The following is a 19,383-nucleotide window of genomic DNA, read 5'->3' on the forward strand; positions in this document are numbered from 1 at the left end:
CAACATCCTACTAAAACAAAAATTGCTACCACTATGAGTATAGTCGTGGCTGCTGAAATGATAAATGTCTTCCATGTACCAAAAGCTCTGTCCATCCAACCTGTCCAGGATGTATCGACACCAGAGTTTTCTGCCAACTCTTGTGACAGTGAGGTTAAGCCTTCCAAAGCTCTGGTAATTGATCCATCCGGAGCGGTATTGTTGGGGATAAAGGTGCAACACTGGGTACCTATCTTGTGGCACACCCCTCCATCGGCTGCTAGAAGTTGGTCAAGAACTAATCTATTTTCCAACGTCATCCGGCTAGTAGCATCTAATTGTGTTGCAATGCCTCGAACTGCATCCCTAGTATAGTTCACAAATCTCTGCTGGTTGTAATATATATAGTTGATCCAGTCAAGATTCTTATTGATAGTCGCCCACCAAAAGAAAACTGATTCAAATCCTGCAGCTATTTGGTTTCTGGCTTTAAACTCATCGGGAACCCCTCTTGGAACCCCAATAGCATCTATATAGACCCGATCATCAAAAGAGCCAGGCATTGCATTTCTCTTCACTCGTGAGGAAGAGCTGCTGTGAGGGGGAAGCAAGGATGCTATAATAATTGGAATGACCAATTTGACTAGGGCACATCTGCCTGTCCAATTGTTAGGAAGTGTATGGAGGATAGTACGAGTTCCACAGTACCACCATATGTCTGCTCTAGCTTGTGAGAACCGAGTTAGGTTCATGTTATGCAGAGTCCCCTTTCCTAAGGTTGTGTTACAATTGGTTAAGTTACCTAAAAACCGTGTCTTTTTAACCCCATGGCGCTCCAGACATGTATGATATTTGGTAGCAGGATGTGGAACCCTGAATGCAGGTGGAACCCTCATCCGTGGGGGTAAGTAGGGGTGGTGCTCGTCAAGATGTTGACAAGACTGATTTATGTCTTCTTTAACCTGCAATAACTGTAACATACACCAAAATCCATCTGGATCATTGTGGAGATCTAAAGGGAAGGGAACTACTGTTGGTTCTGCTCTGGCATGGGAACAAAAATAACAATTAGAGACGTTCAAACTCTTGGTAGTATAATGTGCCCATTCAAGCCATAAGTTTGTCTCTCCAAATCCTGTTTCCAGTGCCACCAAATCTTTAGCATTATTAATTGGTACAATCTGGTAAGGAATTTTTATTTCTGGGATCTTTGTTGGTACCAAGGGATTAGTCGCTGTGGGTTGGGCTGGGGGAACAATTTTGAATTTTCCAATAGGGTCTCTACCTGTGGCATCTATTCCTATGGAATAGGTTCTGTATGTAACAATCGTTACTCCTCTGAAAGTGATAGCCACTTGATTACATTTGGTCATATGGCAAAGGCCAGTGACTCGCAATTTCATGATGGAAATACTCTTTTTGAGATCTGGAATCTCACTACCAGAGTAGGGAACCCATGAACCTGTGTACCACCATACCTGAGCCCAACTTCCGCAATTGGGGAAGGGACACAGGTATACTTCATAAGCAGACAAATATTGCTGCACAGGTTGTTCCCCACACACTGTGTAAGCACACACATCAAGGATGATTGTGGTTGTGTCCTTAGTTGTGGGTAATGTTATTTCATAAGTGTTTGTAAATTGGGGTAGAGAATTTGCTAGGTACTGTGTTCCAGGTAGCATGGGTGTGGTGAGCACACATAACAGGAGGGCTAAGCACTTCATGTTGGTAGGTGACATCCCTAGTGTTTTAGCGAGAGATGTATGAGTATGGGGGGTAAATTCTAATAGCCCCTCTTTCAGTAGGATCTGGGATTTCGAAAAGACCATATATTTCCAAGGGTTCCAATCCAACCTCTCTGATGAACAGGATGGGAATCTCAGCAGTGCCCAATACGGTGTATGTAATTACCCAAAAATCTACGACGTCACCAGTCTGTGGTCTTATTAGGAGGTCGTCTGTTTGTTCAAGGTGTAAGCCTAAGGTGCCTCCAAACAGTACCTGAGTGTGTATTACCGTACGGCTAGGACCTAATGTCCAACTGTCAAACAAAGGCTCACACAGTATGTGGTATCGGGTGAAGGGGTCCCAATTGGGATCGTCTTCTGGAGCAGGGTCCCAATGAGGATGAAGTAATTCTCTTAGATATTCTGGGGGTTCAGGGATCAAGTGTGCACTTAAATTTAAAGGCGACGGTGGGGGAGAATCTGGGGGAGAAGGCGGGGTGTCTGGAAAAATCTGGGACATATATGGATGGTCAGTTAGGCGTGTTGAGCTGTGTATGAGGACGAGTGACTGGGACGATGATGTGTGGCGTAACTACAGTAGTATTCGTGGGAGGAGGAGTGTCAGTAGTATGAACCAAAGAATAAGGAGGAGGGGTGGGTCGTAAATCAAACAAGGTAATATTATCCTCAAAAGTACTTGTACGATTGGGGACAATATAGACCGAGCTACTAATAGGAGTGGGAACACTTGTAAAATACAAAACAGGAGGATCAGTGAGGCAAGGAGTAGTTGCAGTGGTTTCTGAAGGATAGCGTTTCCGGCAGGCAAGGTAACGTTGCCAGTGGGAAAGGCGGTAAATGTGATCCAAAGATCAAAAAGGTAACTGTCAGCAGTATAGATAAACAAGACAGTAAGAAACAAAACCAAACCCATACACAGTAGAATCATGCACAAGAGTCCATCAGCAAACAGTCTAAGCGATGGGAAGCAGAAGAAAAGGGTGTAGTGATGTAACACCTTAGCTGAAGAGTGTCAATTTTCACAGTTGTAGTACAGCGAAATTAGCTGGCTTGATTCGGAAAGTACAAATGTAGAATGTCGAGCAGCTCACAGGCGTTACTGTGCAAAATGGTTACTGTTGAAAACACAATGGACTCCTGGTGTACTGGATTTAACTGGCCTGCTAAGTTGCGGACTTGGAGGAGATCTTCTGCCAGATTACGGATTCTGATGAGACGGATGCGAAGATCCACGTAGGGAAGTGGAAGAGCAGGAACTGTGGGAGGTGGAGGTGAGGATGGCAACTCACGTACGGGTTCGGATATGGGTGGTTGTTCAGAGGGTGAGTCTGGAGAATCTGTGAAGGTTTGGAGGACTATATCAGCCAGATCAAGGAGTTGTGATGCAGGAGATTGGATAATGTGGTTAAGTCTTTGGTCAAGTTGATCCAAAAGTGTTGGGTGCGGGGTCGGTGGTCTCGGGCTCAGTGGCGGAGGTGACCGGGTTCGTGGTGAGACTGGTCTCTCCAGTGGCTGCTGTGCTGGAAACAGTGGCGGTGGAGATGGGGTTCGTGGGAACATCAATGGAAACATCCAGGAGACCTGATGGGATATTCGGATAAGCACGTATATCTTTCAGATGGACCCAGGATGTGTGGTCCTCCAGCTTTGCTGCTGTGGCTGACAAGGCTTCTATCTTGAAGGGCCCAACATAGATGGGATCTCGCCAGGTCTTGTGCGTATAATAACGCCGGTGCACTAGATCACCCACTTTGTAAGGGGGGGATCTAGTGTCATCACAATCCCCTCTTCTGTCCGAAATAGCCTGTGGAATTGAGGACAGAGAACTTACAATAGTCTGCAAGATATCCCAATATACAGAGTATTGATCGGGTACTTGAGTGTCTGGATTGCCGGGTAGCAGTCGCATCTGACGACCTGTACATAATTGGAACGGCGTCAGTTTAAGGGAAGAGGATGGAGTGGCACGGAGAGATAACAGTGCCAAAGGAAGGGCATCAAGCCAATTTTTTATCCCATTTGCCATAAGCTGACGCATTTTCGTTTTAAGCAATCCATTATACCGTTCAACCAAACCATTACTTGTGGGTTTGTAAACACAGACAGTTCTGTGAGTAATGCCAAGTGCAGGAAGAAAGTTTTGCAGAAGCTCATTTACAAAGTGAGTACCATTATCCGTGGTAATTTTGCCAGGAATACCAAATCGAGGAATAATTTCAGTGCACAGTAAGTGTGCCATAGTTTGGGCGGTTTCTCTAGGGCAAGGAAAAGCTTCCACCCACTTCGAGAAAGCGTCCACGCAGACAAGCAGATACCGTTTAGCACGAACGGGCGTCTGCATATCTGTGAAATCCATGTACCAATGTTGGCCAGGTCCCTGGACAACAGGCAAATGACCTGAAGGAATGACAGGTCCTCGTTTAGGTGTGTACAGAAAACATTTGTAACAGTTATGCACTACAGTGTGACACATGGGCATCATTTGGGGAGCCCACAATCTGGAAGACAATTGATCATACAGTGTAGTAGCACTTAGGTGTAGAGGGTAATGGAGGGCATGCAAAAGAAGAGATAAAACATGCTGTGATACACACAATTGCCCATTAGGATGGGTCCAAATGCCATTCGGATTTAGGAAACATCCAGCTTGTTTCCACAAAGTGAGTTCTGCTTGTGAAAGGGAGGACGTGAGGGCAGTGGAGAAGTCTGAGATTAAGGATTCTGAGGGAGGGGGTATTACAGGGGGCTCGGATGCAGGAGATAGTAAGGAGGGAATGACAGGAGGGGTATTGAAAATAGGTGGGATGTCAGGAGAGGGGGACGCAGAGGTTGGTGATTCTGAAGGGGTTGAAGGGGGCGTATCAAAGGGAGGTGGTTCGGACGCGAGCACAGGAAGTGTAACATCGGAAGTGGATACGGTCGGAAGACTGGAAAAAGAAGTGACTTCACGGGCTAGTTCATCTGCAGCATGGTTACCATTAATGGCGAAAGAGAAAAATGTCTCCTGATGTGCTTTAATCCAGGAGATACTGGTGCGAAGGCCTTTTTGATGGCGCTTCTCCAGTGCTTCAAAAAGAGCAGTCCACAAAGGTAAGTGACTGAGAGGTTGTCCAGTAGAGGAAATCATACCCCTCTGGTTCCATTTACGAATATGGGAATGTAAGGAAGCAAAAACATAGTCCGAATCGGTGACAATGCTTAAATCTGAGTGAAGTGCTTTAAACAGTAAAACATACAAAACCGCTGTAAGTTCTGCGGTCTGTGCTGTGAATGAATCAGGTAACCTGAATTGTACGGGATCCAGAATATCTTCTTCTGGTGTATAACGGAGGGCGGCAAAGCCGGCAATTCCGTTTTGCTGAGAACCATCTGTAAACCAGACCTCGCCACTCTGCAAGATTTCTGAATGCAGATGGAGAGATGCGGGTACAGACAATTGGGTAGTGCACTCATGGGGAAAAATAGCACTCTGTGCTGTTTCTGTTACAGTGAGTAGTGGATCTAAGCGCTGGAGGTCAGTTAAAGTTAATGGGTGGATAGAGTGCACCACGCTGAACAAAAGCACTTGATACTTTTGTAAGCGGCAGACAGTCATGTGACTAATCTGTTTATCTAACAGATATTTAACATCATGGGATGTGTGAAGAATCACCGGAAGGTGAGGAATGTAGCTGTATATTCCAGAAATAAGCAGTGGATTTTCCTAAGTCCATTTTAAAAATCTTATCGACTTTTCTTTTAGGAAGCTATCCAAACCTTTTTAAACCCTGCTAAGCTATGGAAAGCTTTAAAATAATAAAAAAAAAAAGCTGTAAAAAAAATCCACATTGGCAATCGTAAGCGTTCACTCTTGCTTGTATATTGAAATAGCTTTGTTGGCAGCAAAACCAAACATATAGGCTCTGGAACACTGATAAACACATTTTTAATATAACCCTCCCCGCCTTCACAATCCAGCAGCAAGAAGTCACAGCCCCTATGGCGGAAGAAAGTAAACTTTTATAGGTTTTCTAAGAGGATCCCGCTGTATCCGTCGTTTACCTTTTGCCGTTACACGCGATTCAAAGGCGTAACTATTGTGCACATACCCTATAAGGGTGGAGGGTGCATGAAACACACAGGTATATAACACCTCCCGCAAAATGCAGACACAAGGAACACGTAAAACCTCTTAAGTACACATGCTCGAAGTCGTGCCAACAGTATAATATGTAAAATAAAGCTAAGTCAATCGGTCTGCCACGGTGCCGCCAGACTGACAGCTCTCCCTCCCGCCTCCCTCTGACACACTTCCTGTTTTCGGCTGGGCGGGACCGGGACGCGGAGAGGAACAGGAGGACTTGGGTTCCCGGAAGTGGTTAAAGCAGGCTGTCTCTTAGTGTGTTCTGTACTTGTTTATCTTCGGGTTCGGCGATATCGGTTCTGGTTGTGCTGCAGTTGGGGTTGCGAAGGGTCCGCCGCAATGGGGAAGAGGCAACACCAAAAGGATAAGATGTGAGTTTCTGTTACACCTTGAGAAAAACTCCAGTCCTGTAGCTCGACAGCGTTTCCTCTCGTTACGGAGGGGCCATGTTACCTGTTCTAGGAAGGACTCAAGGAGATCGTAGGCTAGTCCTGGGTTTCAAATATCCCTATCCCGATGCATAATGGGTCTTTCGTCTGATTTCAGTACGAAGAAACGGACTACAAATACCACAGTTCACTAGAGGTGTAAAACCTAGGCAAAAAGGCTTTCTCTTGGAACTGGGTCACTTGGCAGCTCTGTGGTCATTCACCTCCTAGGGTAACCATATGGCTCCAGAAAAAGGAGGACGGATTAAGCCAGTCCGGGTTTTACTTCCATTGCTTTCAATGGAAATAAAATCCAGACTGTCTTAATCTATCCTCTTTTTTTTTTCTGGAGCCATATGGTAACCCTACATTCACCCCTGGGGCTGAAGTTCGCATAGTTTACAAGTTCCAGGTAATTTGTTCTTTAGGTTTGCCAACTGGATCCAGATCTGCCTAATAGGGTTGATCCAGGAACATTTCTTAGGGAATGTAATGGGGAAATCAGTGCTACAAGTCCCCTGCATGGCGTTTGATAAACCCAGGACTGGATCAAACCTGTCAGATGAATCTGGATCCATTTGGCAACCCTACGTTTCCCCAGGACTTGGAGTGTACTTCATAGGTCAAAATGCAATGTGAAGAGCTGCTCCCAAGCTGGATTCCCCCCACCCTCGTTAATCCCTGAAAATAAAACCAGGAGGTGGTGGGGTAATAAAGAGTTGCCCATAGAAATTCCTGGGATCTATAAGCATTCTTCTCCTTAAAAAGGAGTAAACTCTCCGTGACCCTTTCTTTTAATCAGGTTAATAATGATTTTCTCTGAATAGCCACATGTCTGGATATCACTGTTGATGGCACTAAAGTTGGATCACTGCCAGAATTCTGATAACCTTTTTAGAAATATATTCAGAATACACATAATTGTCCTCAAGCCACTCACCATAGCTGTTAGGGATCAGTGTTAGTCTGTCCACTGTTGTGTCCAGTAAAGTTTAACTACCCTCAGTAGTTTTGCTAATAAAATTATATAAACAAAATGAAACCCAACTTCAGATGCTGTAATTTTATTTATTTATTTGTTAAATGTATCCCACATTTTCCCACCTATTTGTAGGCTCAATGTGGCTTACATAGTACCGGAGAGGCCTCTGCAGGCTCCGGTGTGAACAAATACATAGTAACATAGTAAATGACGGCAGAAAAAGACCTGCATGGTCCATCCAGTCTGCCCAACAAGACAAACTCATATGTGCTACTTTTTGTGTATACCCTACTTTGATTTGTACCTGTCCTCTTCAGGGCACAGACTGTAGAAGTCTGTCCAGCACTATCCCTGCCTCCCAACCACCAGCCCTGCCTCCCACCACTGGCTCTGGCACAGATCGTATAAGTCTGCCCGGCACTATCCTCGCCTCCCACTACCGGCTGGCTCTGCCACCCAATCTCGGCTAAGCTCCTTAGGATCCATTCCTTCTGAATAGGATTCCTTTATGTTTAAAGGGTGATGTTGTGGTAAGATCAAGTTCATGTGGCACAGCCACATTAGGGAATCAGAGAACGGAAGAGTTGTGTTATGTCCATTACGTGCTTTAGTTTGGTTGTGTTGCAGAGATTAGGCATTTAAGTTGGATCGGTAGGGTTTGCCTTTTTAAACAGGTTGGTTTTTAGTGATTTTCGGAAGTTTAGGTGGTTGTACGTCATTTTCAAGGCTTTTGGTAATGCATTCCAAAGTTGTGTGCTTATGTAGGAAAAACTAGATGCGTAAGTTGTTTTGTATTTAAGTCCTTTGCAGCTTGGGCAGTGCAGAGTTAGATAAGATTGTGTTGATTCGAATGTATTTCTAATTGGTAAGTCGATCAAGTCTGTCATGTAACTTGGGGCTTCTCCATAGATGATTTTGTGAACCAGGGTGCAGATTTTCTTAAGCACACAATATGGAACGCACTCCCAAAGATACTAAAAACAACGTACGACCACCTAAGCTTCCAGAAAGAACTAAAAACAAAGCTGTTCAAAAAGGCATACCCCACTGGCCCAACATAAAAACCTAAGTTCCTGCGACACTGCAAAACTAAAGACTGTAATGGACACACCTTAACCCTCATCCCCCCTCCCTAACTTCCCCCCAATGTATCTACCAAACACGAACCTCTTTTATCACAATAACACCTGTATTTGTTCATAGTGCAACTGGCGAACGCCGTTACGGTACCATGTAAGCCACATTGAGCCTGCAAATAGGTGGGAAAATGTGGGATACAAATGAAACAAATAAATAAATACATTTTGAAGGTGATGCTTTCTTTGATTGGGAGCCAGTGTAGTTTTTCGCGGAGGAGTTTTGTGCTTTCAAATCGCGTTTTACCAAATATAAGCCTAGCTGCCGTGTTTTGAGCGGTGTGAATTTAAGGTTTGTTCTTTACATCCCACATAAATTCCATTGCAGTAATCTAAGTGGCTTTGAGGCATATTTTCAAAGCACTTTGGGAGGCTAAGTTCCATAGGTTTCTATGGAACTTTGGGAGGCTAAGTGCTTTGAAAATACAGCTCTTAGTACCATTGATTGTATCAGGTTGCGAAACGTTTCCCTCGGGAAGAATTGCTTCACACGTTTGAGTTTCCACATTGAGTGGAACATTTTCTTTGTTGTGGATGCCACTTGGCTCTCTAGTGTTAAGTTATGGTCCATTGTAACACCGAGGATTTTCAAGCTGTCTGAGATAGGAAGGGTGTGATCTGGTGTGTTGATACTTGTGGGGATGTCTGTGCTGAGTTGAGATGAGAGGATGAGACAATGAGTTTTTTCTTTATTGAGTTTTAGTTGAAATACATTTGCCCATGAATCCATGATGTTCAGGCCGAGCTTGATTTCGTTGGTGATTTCTGTCAGTTTGGTTTTGTAAGGAATGTATATTGTGACATCGTCTGCATATATGAAAGGGTTAAGGCCATGGTTGGATAAGGACTTGGCAAGTGGGGTTGTCATTAAGTTGAATAGGATCAGTGATGGCGGTGATCCTTGCTGTACTCCACAGTCTGCTTTCCACGGTGATGATATGTTTGAATTCGATTTTACTTGATATGTTCTTGTGGTTAGGAAGCCCTTGATCCAGTTAAGTATGTTTCCACCAATCCCGATCTAGTAATCTTATTAATATATTATGGTTTACCATGTCAAATGCACTAGACATGTCGAATTGGAGGAGAAGGATGTTTTTGCCTGTTGCTATTTCCTGCTTGAATTTGGCCAGAAGAGTGAGTAATACTGTTTCTGTGCTGTGGAGGGGGGGGGGCGAAAGCTTGACTGTGATTCATGTAATATTGAGAATTTGTTTATGTAATCTGTAAGTTGTTTGGGTACTATGCTTTCCATCAGTTTGACCACCAGCGGGATAGATGCTACTGGACGGTAGTTAGTGATTTTGTTTTTTTTTTTTCTTGATGTCTTTTGGTATTGGGGTGAGTAGGATATTGCCATTTTCTTTAGGGAAGAGGCCTTGCTGAAGCATGTAATTTAGGTGGGATGTGAGGTTTGCTATGAAGCAGTCAGGGGCGGATTTCATTAGGTAGCTGGGACAGGTATCTAGTTTACAGTGAGTGTTGGAAAACCTAGTAATCACCTGGCTAACTGTTTCGACAGTAAGGAGGGCGAAGTTTAACCAGGTCCGATCTGCCGGGTATTCTCCAATGGTTGGGTCCAATACATTAAGGAAGTTTTCAATGTTGGTGGTGTTCTGGGGTAGTGTGTTGCGTAGGTTTACAATTTTTCATTGAAGTAGTTCGCAAGTTTATCTGCAGATGGGATGTCTGTATTCATGGTAGTGACCAAGTTGGTGTCTAGGAGTTTGTTCACAAGTTGGTATAATTTCTTCATGCCTTTGTAATCTGTCCCTATTTTGGTTTTATAGTATAATCTTTTGGTCTGTCTTATTGCGTATTTGTATTTTCTTTGTATTTGTTTCCATGTGTTGAGTGTATGTTCAACTTTTGTTTTATTCCATGCTCGTTCGAGTTTCCTGGTTTGTGTTTTTAACTTTTTCGGTTCATCGTTGAACCATGATGTCGAGTTATGCTTGCGTGGGGTTCTTGTTCATAAGGGCGCAATTTCATCTAGTATGCTTTTGCATTTTTTGTCCCATTCTATGAGATAGTATATGGAGTCTGTTTGTGTTGCCCATTCATTATTGTATATTAGTTGCCAGAATGTTTTCTTGTCTACTTGACCTCTTGTGCTGTAGGATGTGTGTTCTAGTATTTGTTGTATACTCTTCTTCCGCCAATGTAGGGATATGTTTAGTTTGTAGTGGTTGGTCCAGGGTGTCTCTGTCCATTTCGTATTTCTTATTGTTAGGTTCTGGTGTATTGAGAGTTTGTGTGAGATGAGATCAAGTGTGTGTCCTTTGACATGGGTTGCTTGCATTTGTGGCCATTTGTGATCGCATAAACGGAGAAATTCCTTACGTTCTCGTGCGTTGATACAGTTCGAGTCTTCCAAGTGAAGGTTGATGTCTCCTAGTACTAGTGTATTGGAGTTGGTTACACATGTGTTTGAAATGAAGTCCATGAAGTTGGTCTTGGCCTTTTTGCGATTGGCAGATATATTCTATGGATACACATTATCTATGTATTAGATGTATGGGCCAAAGCCATCAAGTTCAAGATTGTATGATATATGCCTATATGGCACCTAGAGCAAGAAAAATCCAGGAATATAAGTTGAAAGAATATGTGTCTGATAAGCACCAGTCCCCATTGAGGAAAAGCAAGTCACCTAATGTTTCAAAGATGTCATCTACCTATAAATCAATAAACCACTCAAAATCTTTCTGAGCAGTCTGCTGCAGTTAACTCTGATGTTTAAACTAAGCATAGTAAGTTGTGTTCAAGCATAAAAATCATTCTGATGCCTCAGAGCTGCATAAGCAGTTGTCTCTTCTGTGGCTGTGCGAAAGCCTATAAACACTGATACTGACACTACTGACTCCACTACGACGTTATAAATTTTATCAAATATTACAAGGGTTTCCCCAGCACTGTCACACAGCGCAAAGAATGCTGTATCCTCCAGTTCGCTGAAGTGGAAGAGTTGGGTTTCAGGCACATCACTGGATTCTCCAGTTAAGAGGTTATAGGCTCAGGAGTAATCTAAAATACTTTTTCGCAGAAAGGATGGTGGACATGTGAAATTGCCTCCCAGTGATGGTGGTGGAGACGAGGACTGTGTCTAAATTTAAGAAAGTGTGGGACAGACACATGGGATCTCATAGGGAAAGGAGGAGGTAGTGGTTGCTGTGGATGGGCAGAATGGATGGGCCATTTGGCTCTTATCTGCTGTCATGTTTCTATGTAAATGGTGTTGGTTCAATTCAGAGCGCACTACAATGAAGCCATTTCAAGTGGCAAACACTTCAGCAAGAATAATGAGCTTCATGTGTTGGTGCTTTATTCACCTTATACTCAAATGTTGTGTAATAAAGCAGTTCTTAGGACTCATCCAAAATTTCTCCCTAAGGTTGTATCAGGTTTTCATATTAGTGTGCCAGTAGTTTTGTCTTCCACCACATGGGAGTGAGTATCAAAGAAAAACTGTATACGCTGGACTGTAAAAGGGCAATAGAGATGCACTTGCAAAGAGTTTCAGTGCTTAACCAGCTCTTGCAATTCTTTATTTCCTTTGACCCATTGAAGAAATCTTGTTAAGAACTTTGGGGGTCTTTACTCCTGAGCTATGTTTTTGCACTGTGTGCCTTAACAGCAAAAATTAAAGTGTGCCAAGTGTGAAGTCGGTGCACTAATTATTGGGGGCATGCCCTTAGCAATTACTACATTGAAATTTTCATTAGCACTTGTAAACTTTATTTCAATTAGTGCTAAGTGAAAGTGACTTTGTGCAATAAGAACCATTCACTAACAGTACTATGCAATCTCCGCCCATTCTCCACTTTCTTCCTGCCCCTATAACAATATGGTTAATGCATGAATTTGTACACGCTTGCTCTGCAAACTGTTAACTCTAATAAAAAGATAAATAAAAAAAGAATTTGTACACGCTGACCAGCATGATACTATGCTAACAGTTGGCACACTTGTGTGGTAGCAGTTAGGGGAAAAAATTGCACGTTAATAGCTTTACACACCTTAGTAAAAGGGCTTCTTTGTCTTTTTAGATTGTAGATTGCATAGACTTCTGTTATCAAAAATCAGTCAATTTAGATAGAGTAACAGCTCAAAAGCTCAGAGCTGTGGCAACTATGAAAGCACAGCTCTATAGATCCTCGACAGTAGATATATGTAGGGTGGCTACTTGGTTCTCAATCCATACCTTTACCAAACATTACTGTGTAGCGATAAAACTGCAAATTCTGGTAATGAATTTGGACAGGAATAGTTTTCAAGTTCTTTATACATTTTGATTTAACACTTCAACTTCCATCCTTTAACCTTAAACTTGGGTTGTTGAGCACAAATAAAATACTTTTGTTCAAGCATTATGGTATGTTTCTCATTTTATTTCTGCAATCCCTTAGCTAGTGAGTCACCAAACATGTGGCTGTTTGGATCCTAGCTGTCCATGTAAAAACAAAGTTGCCACAGTTCATGATCAATTAAATTGAATGTAGTACCTGGGTCTAATGAAACATTAGTGATATCTTCAAAGTTACAGTGATTGCTCAGATAGTTGGCTTTCTTCTTTCTAAGCTGTTCTGCTTCTCTTTTAGTGTACTTTCCTGTATATCTATTGCATTTTTTAAACAAACAAAACCTCCATAGTGTATCATTCTAAAATATAAATAATTTCATCTACATAAAAGTAGGACCATCAAAACAAAGAGCTTTGCCACAACAATTTATATGGTTATCAGAAATGTATAGTATTTCATTCGTCGGTCCCATACAAAGGGCTGATTTGTGTGGTCAAAAACCCTCAGATGAGAAAGGTTGATGAATTTGTAAAGTACAATCAGAGGATTACTCAAAGCATTTCAGGGTTACAGTATAAGAACAATTGAGATGTTCTGAAGCACAAGAAGAAAATTTTGTTGCAGCATGACAACGCTAGGCCTCACACAGCACAAAACACCAAAGATGGGTCTCGGTCTTATCCCATCAGCTCAAGTGTAGCACTATGAGGTTTTGATATTTTTTCCTTTTTTTGTGTGTCTTTTAAAGTTTATTAAAATTATTATAACATAAACAGAATCAAAAGTACAACATCAACCAGTTGTCACCCAAATAAAGAACAGAAATGCAAAGAATCCTCCGACATCCTCACAATTTCCCCCCACCCTGACCAAAATCCCCTTTTTAAAGACCAGCATAAAACCACAGAAGTTTCCATCATTTTCTAAAATTGAAGTAATATTTTTTTTTGTTGGGGGGGGGGGGGGGCATCTGTTTGACTCGAATGAAGAGGTGGAAAAGACAAGGTGTTAAATAGAAAATTTTGTGAACAACTGTTCTGACTTCTTTCTCTGTCTCTAGGTACATAACATGTGCAGAATACACCCATTTCTATGGTGGCAAGAAGGCAGGTGAGTATTTCCCCCAAGGTGACCTTTCCATATACTGTAGCAGTTTAATACATGGTATTGGGACCATAGCTTGAGTTAGCATTGGTGAGTAACTTTTCCTCCCTAGTCTCAAAAGAACCCACCTCTCCTTTACCCAGGAGTACCAGTCTCTTTATCTCTGGAAATCTTGCCCCATATCAACTGGGGCTTCCACTGTCAGTTGAGAAATATTCTATATGATTCAAAAGCTAAGGGTTAATGTATGTTTTCACTCTGTAGGCACTGTGAAGCATTTTAAGATTCTTCACATGAGCAAGAAGTAAAACTGAAAAGAAACTTTAAATGAAATGAAATGTCTAGAGGGGCTCCTTTGTGATGGATAAGATGTGTGGACACAAGGGCAACTTTGATAGCGGGGCTGCGTCTATAGAACCATTTGCCTGGATATCTTTGTCTTTGTAAGGATTTATGGCAGTTTAAGAAAATGTTTTAAAGACCCATTTGTTTTTGCTGGCATATCCTAGGGATTGAAGCAGAATATTTATTTATTGGTGCATATATCCCACATAATCTGAATGTTAATTATTCAGGTCTAAGTGGCTTACAATAATTAAGACTAGAAAGTCATACAATATGAAGAAACGATAAACAGTGAGATTTTGAAAAGAGCGAACAAATAAAGACACTTGCTGTTTAGTTCATTGTCTAACAATGCAAACATTTGTTAAAAAAAGGAATGCCTTGAGAAAGTTTTGTAAAATATTATAGTTGGTAGTCCCTTTTATCTCACTAGGGATGGAGTTCCACCATTTTGAACCTATATGTGAGAAATTTCTGTTCAATATGGATTTATATCTGATGTTTTTATAGCTAGGAAAATGTAGTATGAGATAGATTTACCTACCTTCAATACATCTACTAGATCAAGAAACTTTATCATGTAATCTGGGCTCATGCCAGAGATAATTTTGTAGATGAATGTACATGTTTTAAAGATGATTCTGGCTTTGATTGGTAGCCAATGTAATTTAGATAATAATAGTGGGGATATCGAATTTTGCACATGAGTCTAGCAGAAGTATTTAGGGTAGTTTTGAAGTTTTTTGATAAAGGATTCTTTTTTTTCCCTAAATAGATTGAGTTGCAGTAATCCAATTGTGAAATGACTAATGTTTGTACAAAGGAACAAAAAGTAGAAAACGGGAAGGAAGATCTGATTCTTTTCAGCGTCAGCTTCCATAAGGTTCTAAAGGTTTTGGTTACTATGGAATTAACTTGATCTTCACATGATAGGAATTGGTTGATGATGATCCCAAGAATTTTCAAATTATGTTCCAGTGGATAGTTTGTCTGATGGTAAAGCTGGTCTGATTGTGGAAGTTGTTAAGACTAGAAATAATGAGATGCAAAGGATGTTGCCTGTTTAATTTTATATGGAAGGATGTTGCCCAATTTTCCATGAGATCTAAGATTGATTGAATATTGGAGAGGATATCCTGAATTTTAAAGTCAAAGGGAAGATAGTCATGTTGTCGGCTTATATAAAAGACTGCAAACCTTTAGCCTGTAAGAGGAGACCTAGGGGTTCCATCATGATGTTAAGGAGAATGGGAGATATTGGAGATTCCTGTGGAACTCCACAATCTGGGGACCAGATTATAGCCGCAGTATCATGAGATATATCTAATGCGCTCTTTGTTTGATATGTGCTGTTTTGATTTATGTACTCTGCTTAGTTTTTTTATTATATAAAATAGCCAAAAAAAACCAGAGCACCGTAGGGTGGAGTTAAAATATAGATAGAAGATCAAATCGACACTAACACTCTTTATAAACAAATTTTTTGTAAATAAATTTTTAGAGGGTAGAGAGTTCTCAGAGTATAAACTCACCCAAGCAAGGCTACACCAAAGTGATTTATGTCTCTAAGGGTGGACAAGCTTCTCGATCATAGAACTTCTCCGTAATTTATATTTTTTGTGTAAGCAACACCACATACTCATGCTCATATTACCAACCAGTGAGTAACCTAATATAAGAATCTAAAAATTATCCAAAAGTGTCTGAGTTGATCAATCCTATCTACAACTCCGTTCAACCTCATGCATATATATCAAAAAATTGAACCTAAAATAGGTCTTCAATACTTAAAATAGCAAAAAGGCACTTAGCATATTGTAGCAAGTAGCTTCCCTCCTGGATGTTTAATAACTCACTCCCGTTGTATCTTCAATATAACTTTCCAGCAGGGTAAGATGTCGCAATTACTTTGTCCTTCGTCCTTTATCCTATATCCTTTCCAAAATGTTTTTCTTCTCTGTGAGAACAATTTCAAAGTTTTTCTTATCGTAACGTAGAGGCGCTCCTGCGTCCTCAATGAATCAAGGGCCAGTTCAGATGGAAAATCTCTCCTGCTTTGCTCTTACAGCCTGGCTATTGAGAGGCAGCAGCTGAGGGATTTTCAGGACCAGTCATTACCACTCTTTTGGGGGCACAGAAGCAGTCTACTTCAGCAGCGTATGCGCAAGTGTGGAAAGCTTTCTCGGCGTGGTGTGCTTTGCGTGCTGAATCGCCTTTTCGGGTGGACATTCCGGTTATTCTGCAGTTCCTTCAGGATGGTCTTCAAAAGGGATTAGCATGTAATTCCCTTTGAGTGCAGGTAGCCGCGCTAGCTTGTTTTAGGGGCAAACTGGATGGTTCCTCTTTAGCAACTCACTCTGATGTGCTCAGTTTCCTATGCGGGGCTCTTCGGCTTCGGCCTCCTCTGCGGCAGCCGTGCCCGGCGTGGCATTTGAATGTGGTATTGCGAGCCCTCCAAGCCCCACCATTTGAATAAGGTGTCTGAGAAGGATCTAACACTTAAGACAGTGTTTTTGGTGGCCATTGCTTCGGCTAGGAAGATTTCTGAAATTCAGGCTTTGTCTTCCAGAGATCCTTTTTTGCAGTTTTCTGAAGCAGGGGTGTCGATCCGGACGGTGCCGTTGTTTCTACCTAAAGTGGTTTCGGCTTTCCATGTCAGTCAGGCGGGTTATCTTCCATCTGTTTGAAGAGAGGATTATCCGGGGGAGTTTGCCTCGCTACGTTTCCTGGACTTGCGTAGAGCCTTGTTTCGGTACTTGCAGATCTCTAATGAGTTTCGACGCTCGGATCATCTCTTTGTGCTCTTGTCGGGATCAAAAAGAGGTGAGGTGGCTTCTAAGGCTTCCATTGCTCGCTGGATTAGGGAAGCCATTGGAGCGGTGTATCCGCTACAAGGGCGGGCGTCTCCAGTGGCCTTGAAGGTGCATTCTACTCGGGCACAGGCGGCTTCTGAGGCGGAGGCCTTATCTCTGGAAGAGATTTGTCGGGCGGCTACTTGGGCGTCTCGTCATACTTTTGCGAAGCATTACAGGCTAGACGTGTCTGCTCGGGAGGATGTGAGTTTTGGGGCGGGAGTGTTGGCGCTGGGAGCGTCAGCTTCCCTCCCTACTTAAGGAATGCTTTGGTACATCCCACTAGTTCCTGGATTCATCTGCTGCAAGTGACAAGGAAGGTAAAATTATGTCTTACCTGATAATTTTCTTTCCTTTAACGCAACAGATGAATCAAAACTTGGACGTCCCTTTTGATTATGCCGCTCTAAGCCAGGCATGGACGTTGGAAGCCCAGACCAGATGCATTCTACGTATTTACAAAGAAGAAAAGAAAATGACAGCCAGCATGGTTAAAAGGTGAAGTGAAAGAGGCTATTACGCCAAAAGAATGTCCTTCAAAAAGTGGAAAAATCCAAATGAAGAAAATAAGAAGCAACATAAGCATTGACAAGTCAGATGCAAAGCATTGATAAAGAAGGCTAAAAGAGAATATGAAGAGAAACTTGCCGCAGAGGCTTAAAACTCACAGTTACATGGAAATACTTTTAAAACATAAGAGGAAATATTTTTTTACTGAACGAATAGTTAAGCTCTAAAACTCTGCCAGAGGATGTAGTAATGGTGGTTAGAGTATCTGGGTTTAAAAAAGGTTTGGACAAGTTCCTGGAGGAAAAGTCCATAGTCTGCTATGGAGACAGACATGAGGCAGCTACTGCTTGGCCTGGGATTGGTAGCATGGAATGTTGCCACTATTTGGATTTCTGCCAGGTATTTGTGACCTGGCTTGCCCACGGTTGGAGAAAGGATACTAGGCTAGATGGATCTTTGGTCAGACCCTGGCTATTCTTATGTTCTTAGGCTTATCTGGCAGTCCTCAGCCCTAGAAAAGGGTTTTACAGACAAAGGAAGAGAGGAAGGGAGGGGAGGATGGAATTCCCTAAGAGCTGGCCAGCGAGAGAGTAAGCGGGTTACCTAACCTGGGGCAGTGAGGACCCCAAAGTATAAGCTGGACTAGAGTCAAGTATTCCTTAAAAGGCAGACGAGACACTAGGAATGTGGTTAAGCCTAGCCTGATGGAGAATGTGGGGAGAGACCCAGCTTGGAACAGAATGGTCTGGGTATGACCACATGAAAGTATTGTCCAAGAAGGTTTTCCCTGAAATGTTTTGGGACATCTGATTGATAGGAAAGATGAACTGAGAGCAGGAGTTGTGCTCAAGGTTAATTTTGGACTGTGTGTTTGAAAGGCAAGGGCAAGTGGAGTCCTGTGTTAGCTGCCTAAGGAAGGGAGGAGGGTACCTAGAGAGTAAAGGGAGGCAAGAGCCTTCCTCTCTGCTTCTGCAAAGGCCCTGCAGGAGCAGAGGTTGGCATGAGGCATGGCTGCCCTTGAGAGAAGGGAAACCTGATCTGAAAAGCTGTTCCAGATGCTGGTAAATGTAATGCCCATAAAGAGAAGGGGACGGCGTGCTGTAGTAATGAATGTACTACCTTGGATACTGCTGGGCTAACTCCACTGCTTGTGATTAGTCTGTGTTCCATTTTGGAAAAAGTATAATAAAATTGTCATTGTTTGATGCTGAAAGAACTGCTTCCATGAACTTTTGTTGGGGTGAAGGGATTATCAGCACCACTGGCAATTTGCCCTCTCAATGGTCTGTGGCAATCGGCAATGGGGAAACACTAAACACTGTGGGTTGTAGTAAACACTTTATTTACATTTGATTTATGCAGTTTGTGTTAAGCATTACTTCAGGAGACTGTAGGTTTCTGTATATATTTTGTAGAAGGAGGGTGGGAGATGTTTTATTTAATAATTAGGATCATATTCTTGGTTCATTTGGGAAATGACTGTGTGTCGTTCATGATGATGTATTCTTCTGAGGCTGGATGATATTTCCTTTTGTGATCCTGAATAAAAATTAGTTCAGTTAAATGCCAATTGCTGTGGCTGAAATAAATCTGGATATTCAGTACTGGTATCTAGATGGTGGCTGGTGCTATCTGGATAGAGGCAGTATTCACCCCACTATCTGGATAAAGTTAGGAAAACCTGATTGCTGTTCTGACTTTATCCACTTAGACCTCGCTCCATCCATGCACCACCCTGGCGCTATCCAGGTGGTCTGCAGAGAATTTCACTCTATTATCTGGATAATGCCACTGAAAATCAAGGGGTGGTCCAAGCCAATACCTTATACCCAGATAAGTGGCTTTGAATATTGGGCTGTTTAATTTTTT

General features: G+C 42.3%; 1 protein-coding gene across 1 annotated transcript in view; it reads left to right on the forward strand.

The window, feature by feature from the left end:
• Positions 1–6,063: 6,063 nt before the first annotated feature.
• Positions 6,064–19,383, forward strand: part of PPIL2 (peptidylprolyl isomerase like 2) — a 125,626-nt gene continuing 112,306 nt past the window's right edge. The window contains exons 1-2 of the mRNA XM_030218786.1: positions 6,064–6,224; positions 13,764–13,813. Coding sequence (XP_030074646.1) covers positions 6,193–6,224; positions 13,764–13,813 — 82 coding nt within the window. The 5' untranslated portion in view covers positions 6,064–6,192. The remainder of the gene's footprint in view (positions 6,225–13,763; positions 13,814–19,383) is intronic.

This window comes from Microcaecilia unicolor, chromosome 11 (assembly GCF_901765095.1).
Source record: "Microcaecilia unicolor chromosome 11, aMicUni1.1, whole genome shotgun sequence".
Lineage (NCBI taxonomy): Eukaryota > Metazoa > Chordata > Amphibia > Gymnophiona > Siphonopidae > Microcaecilia > Microcaecilia unicolor.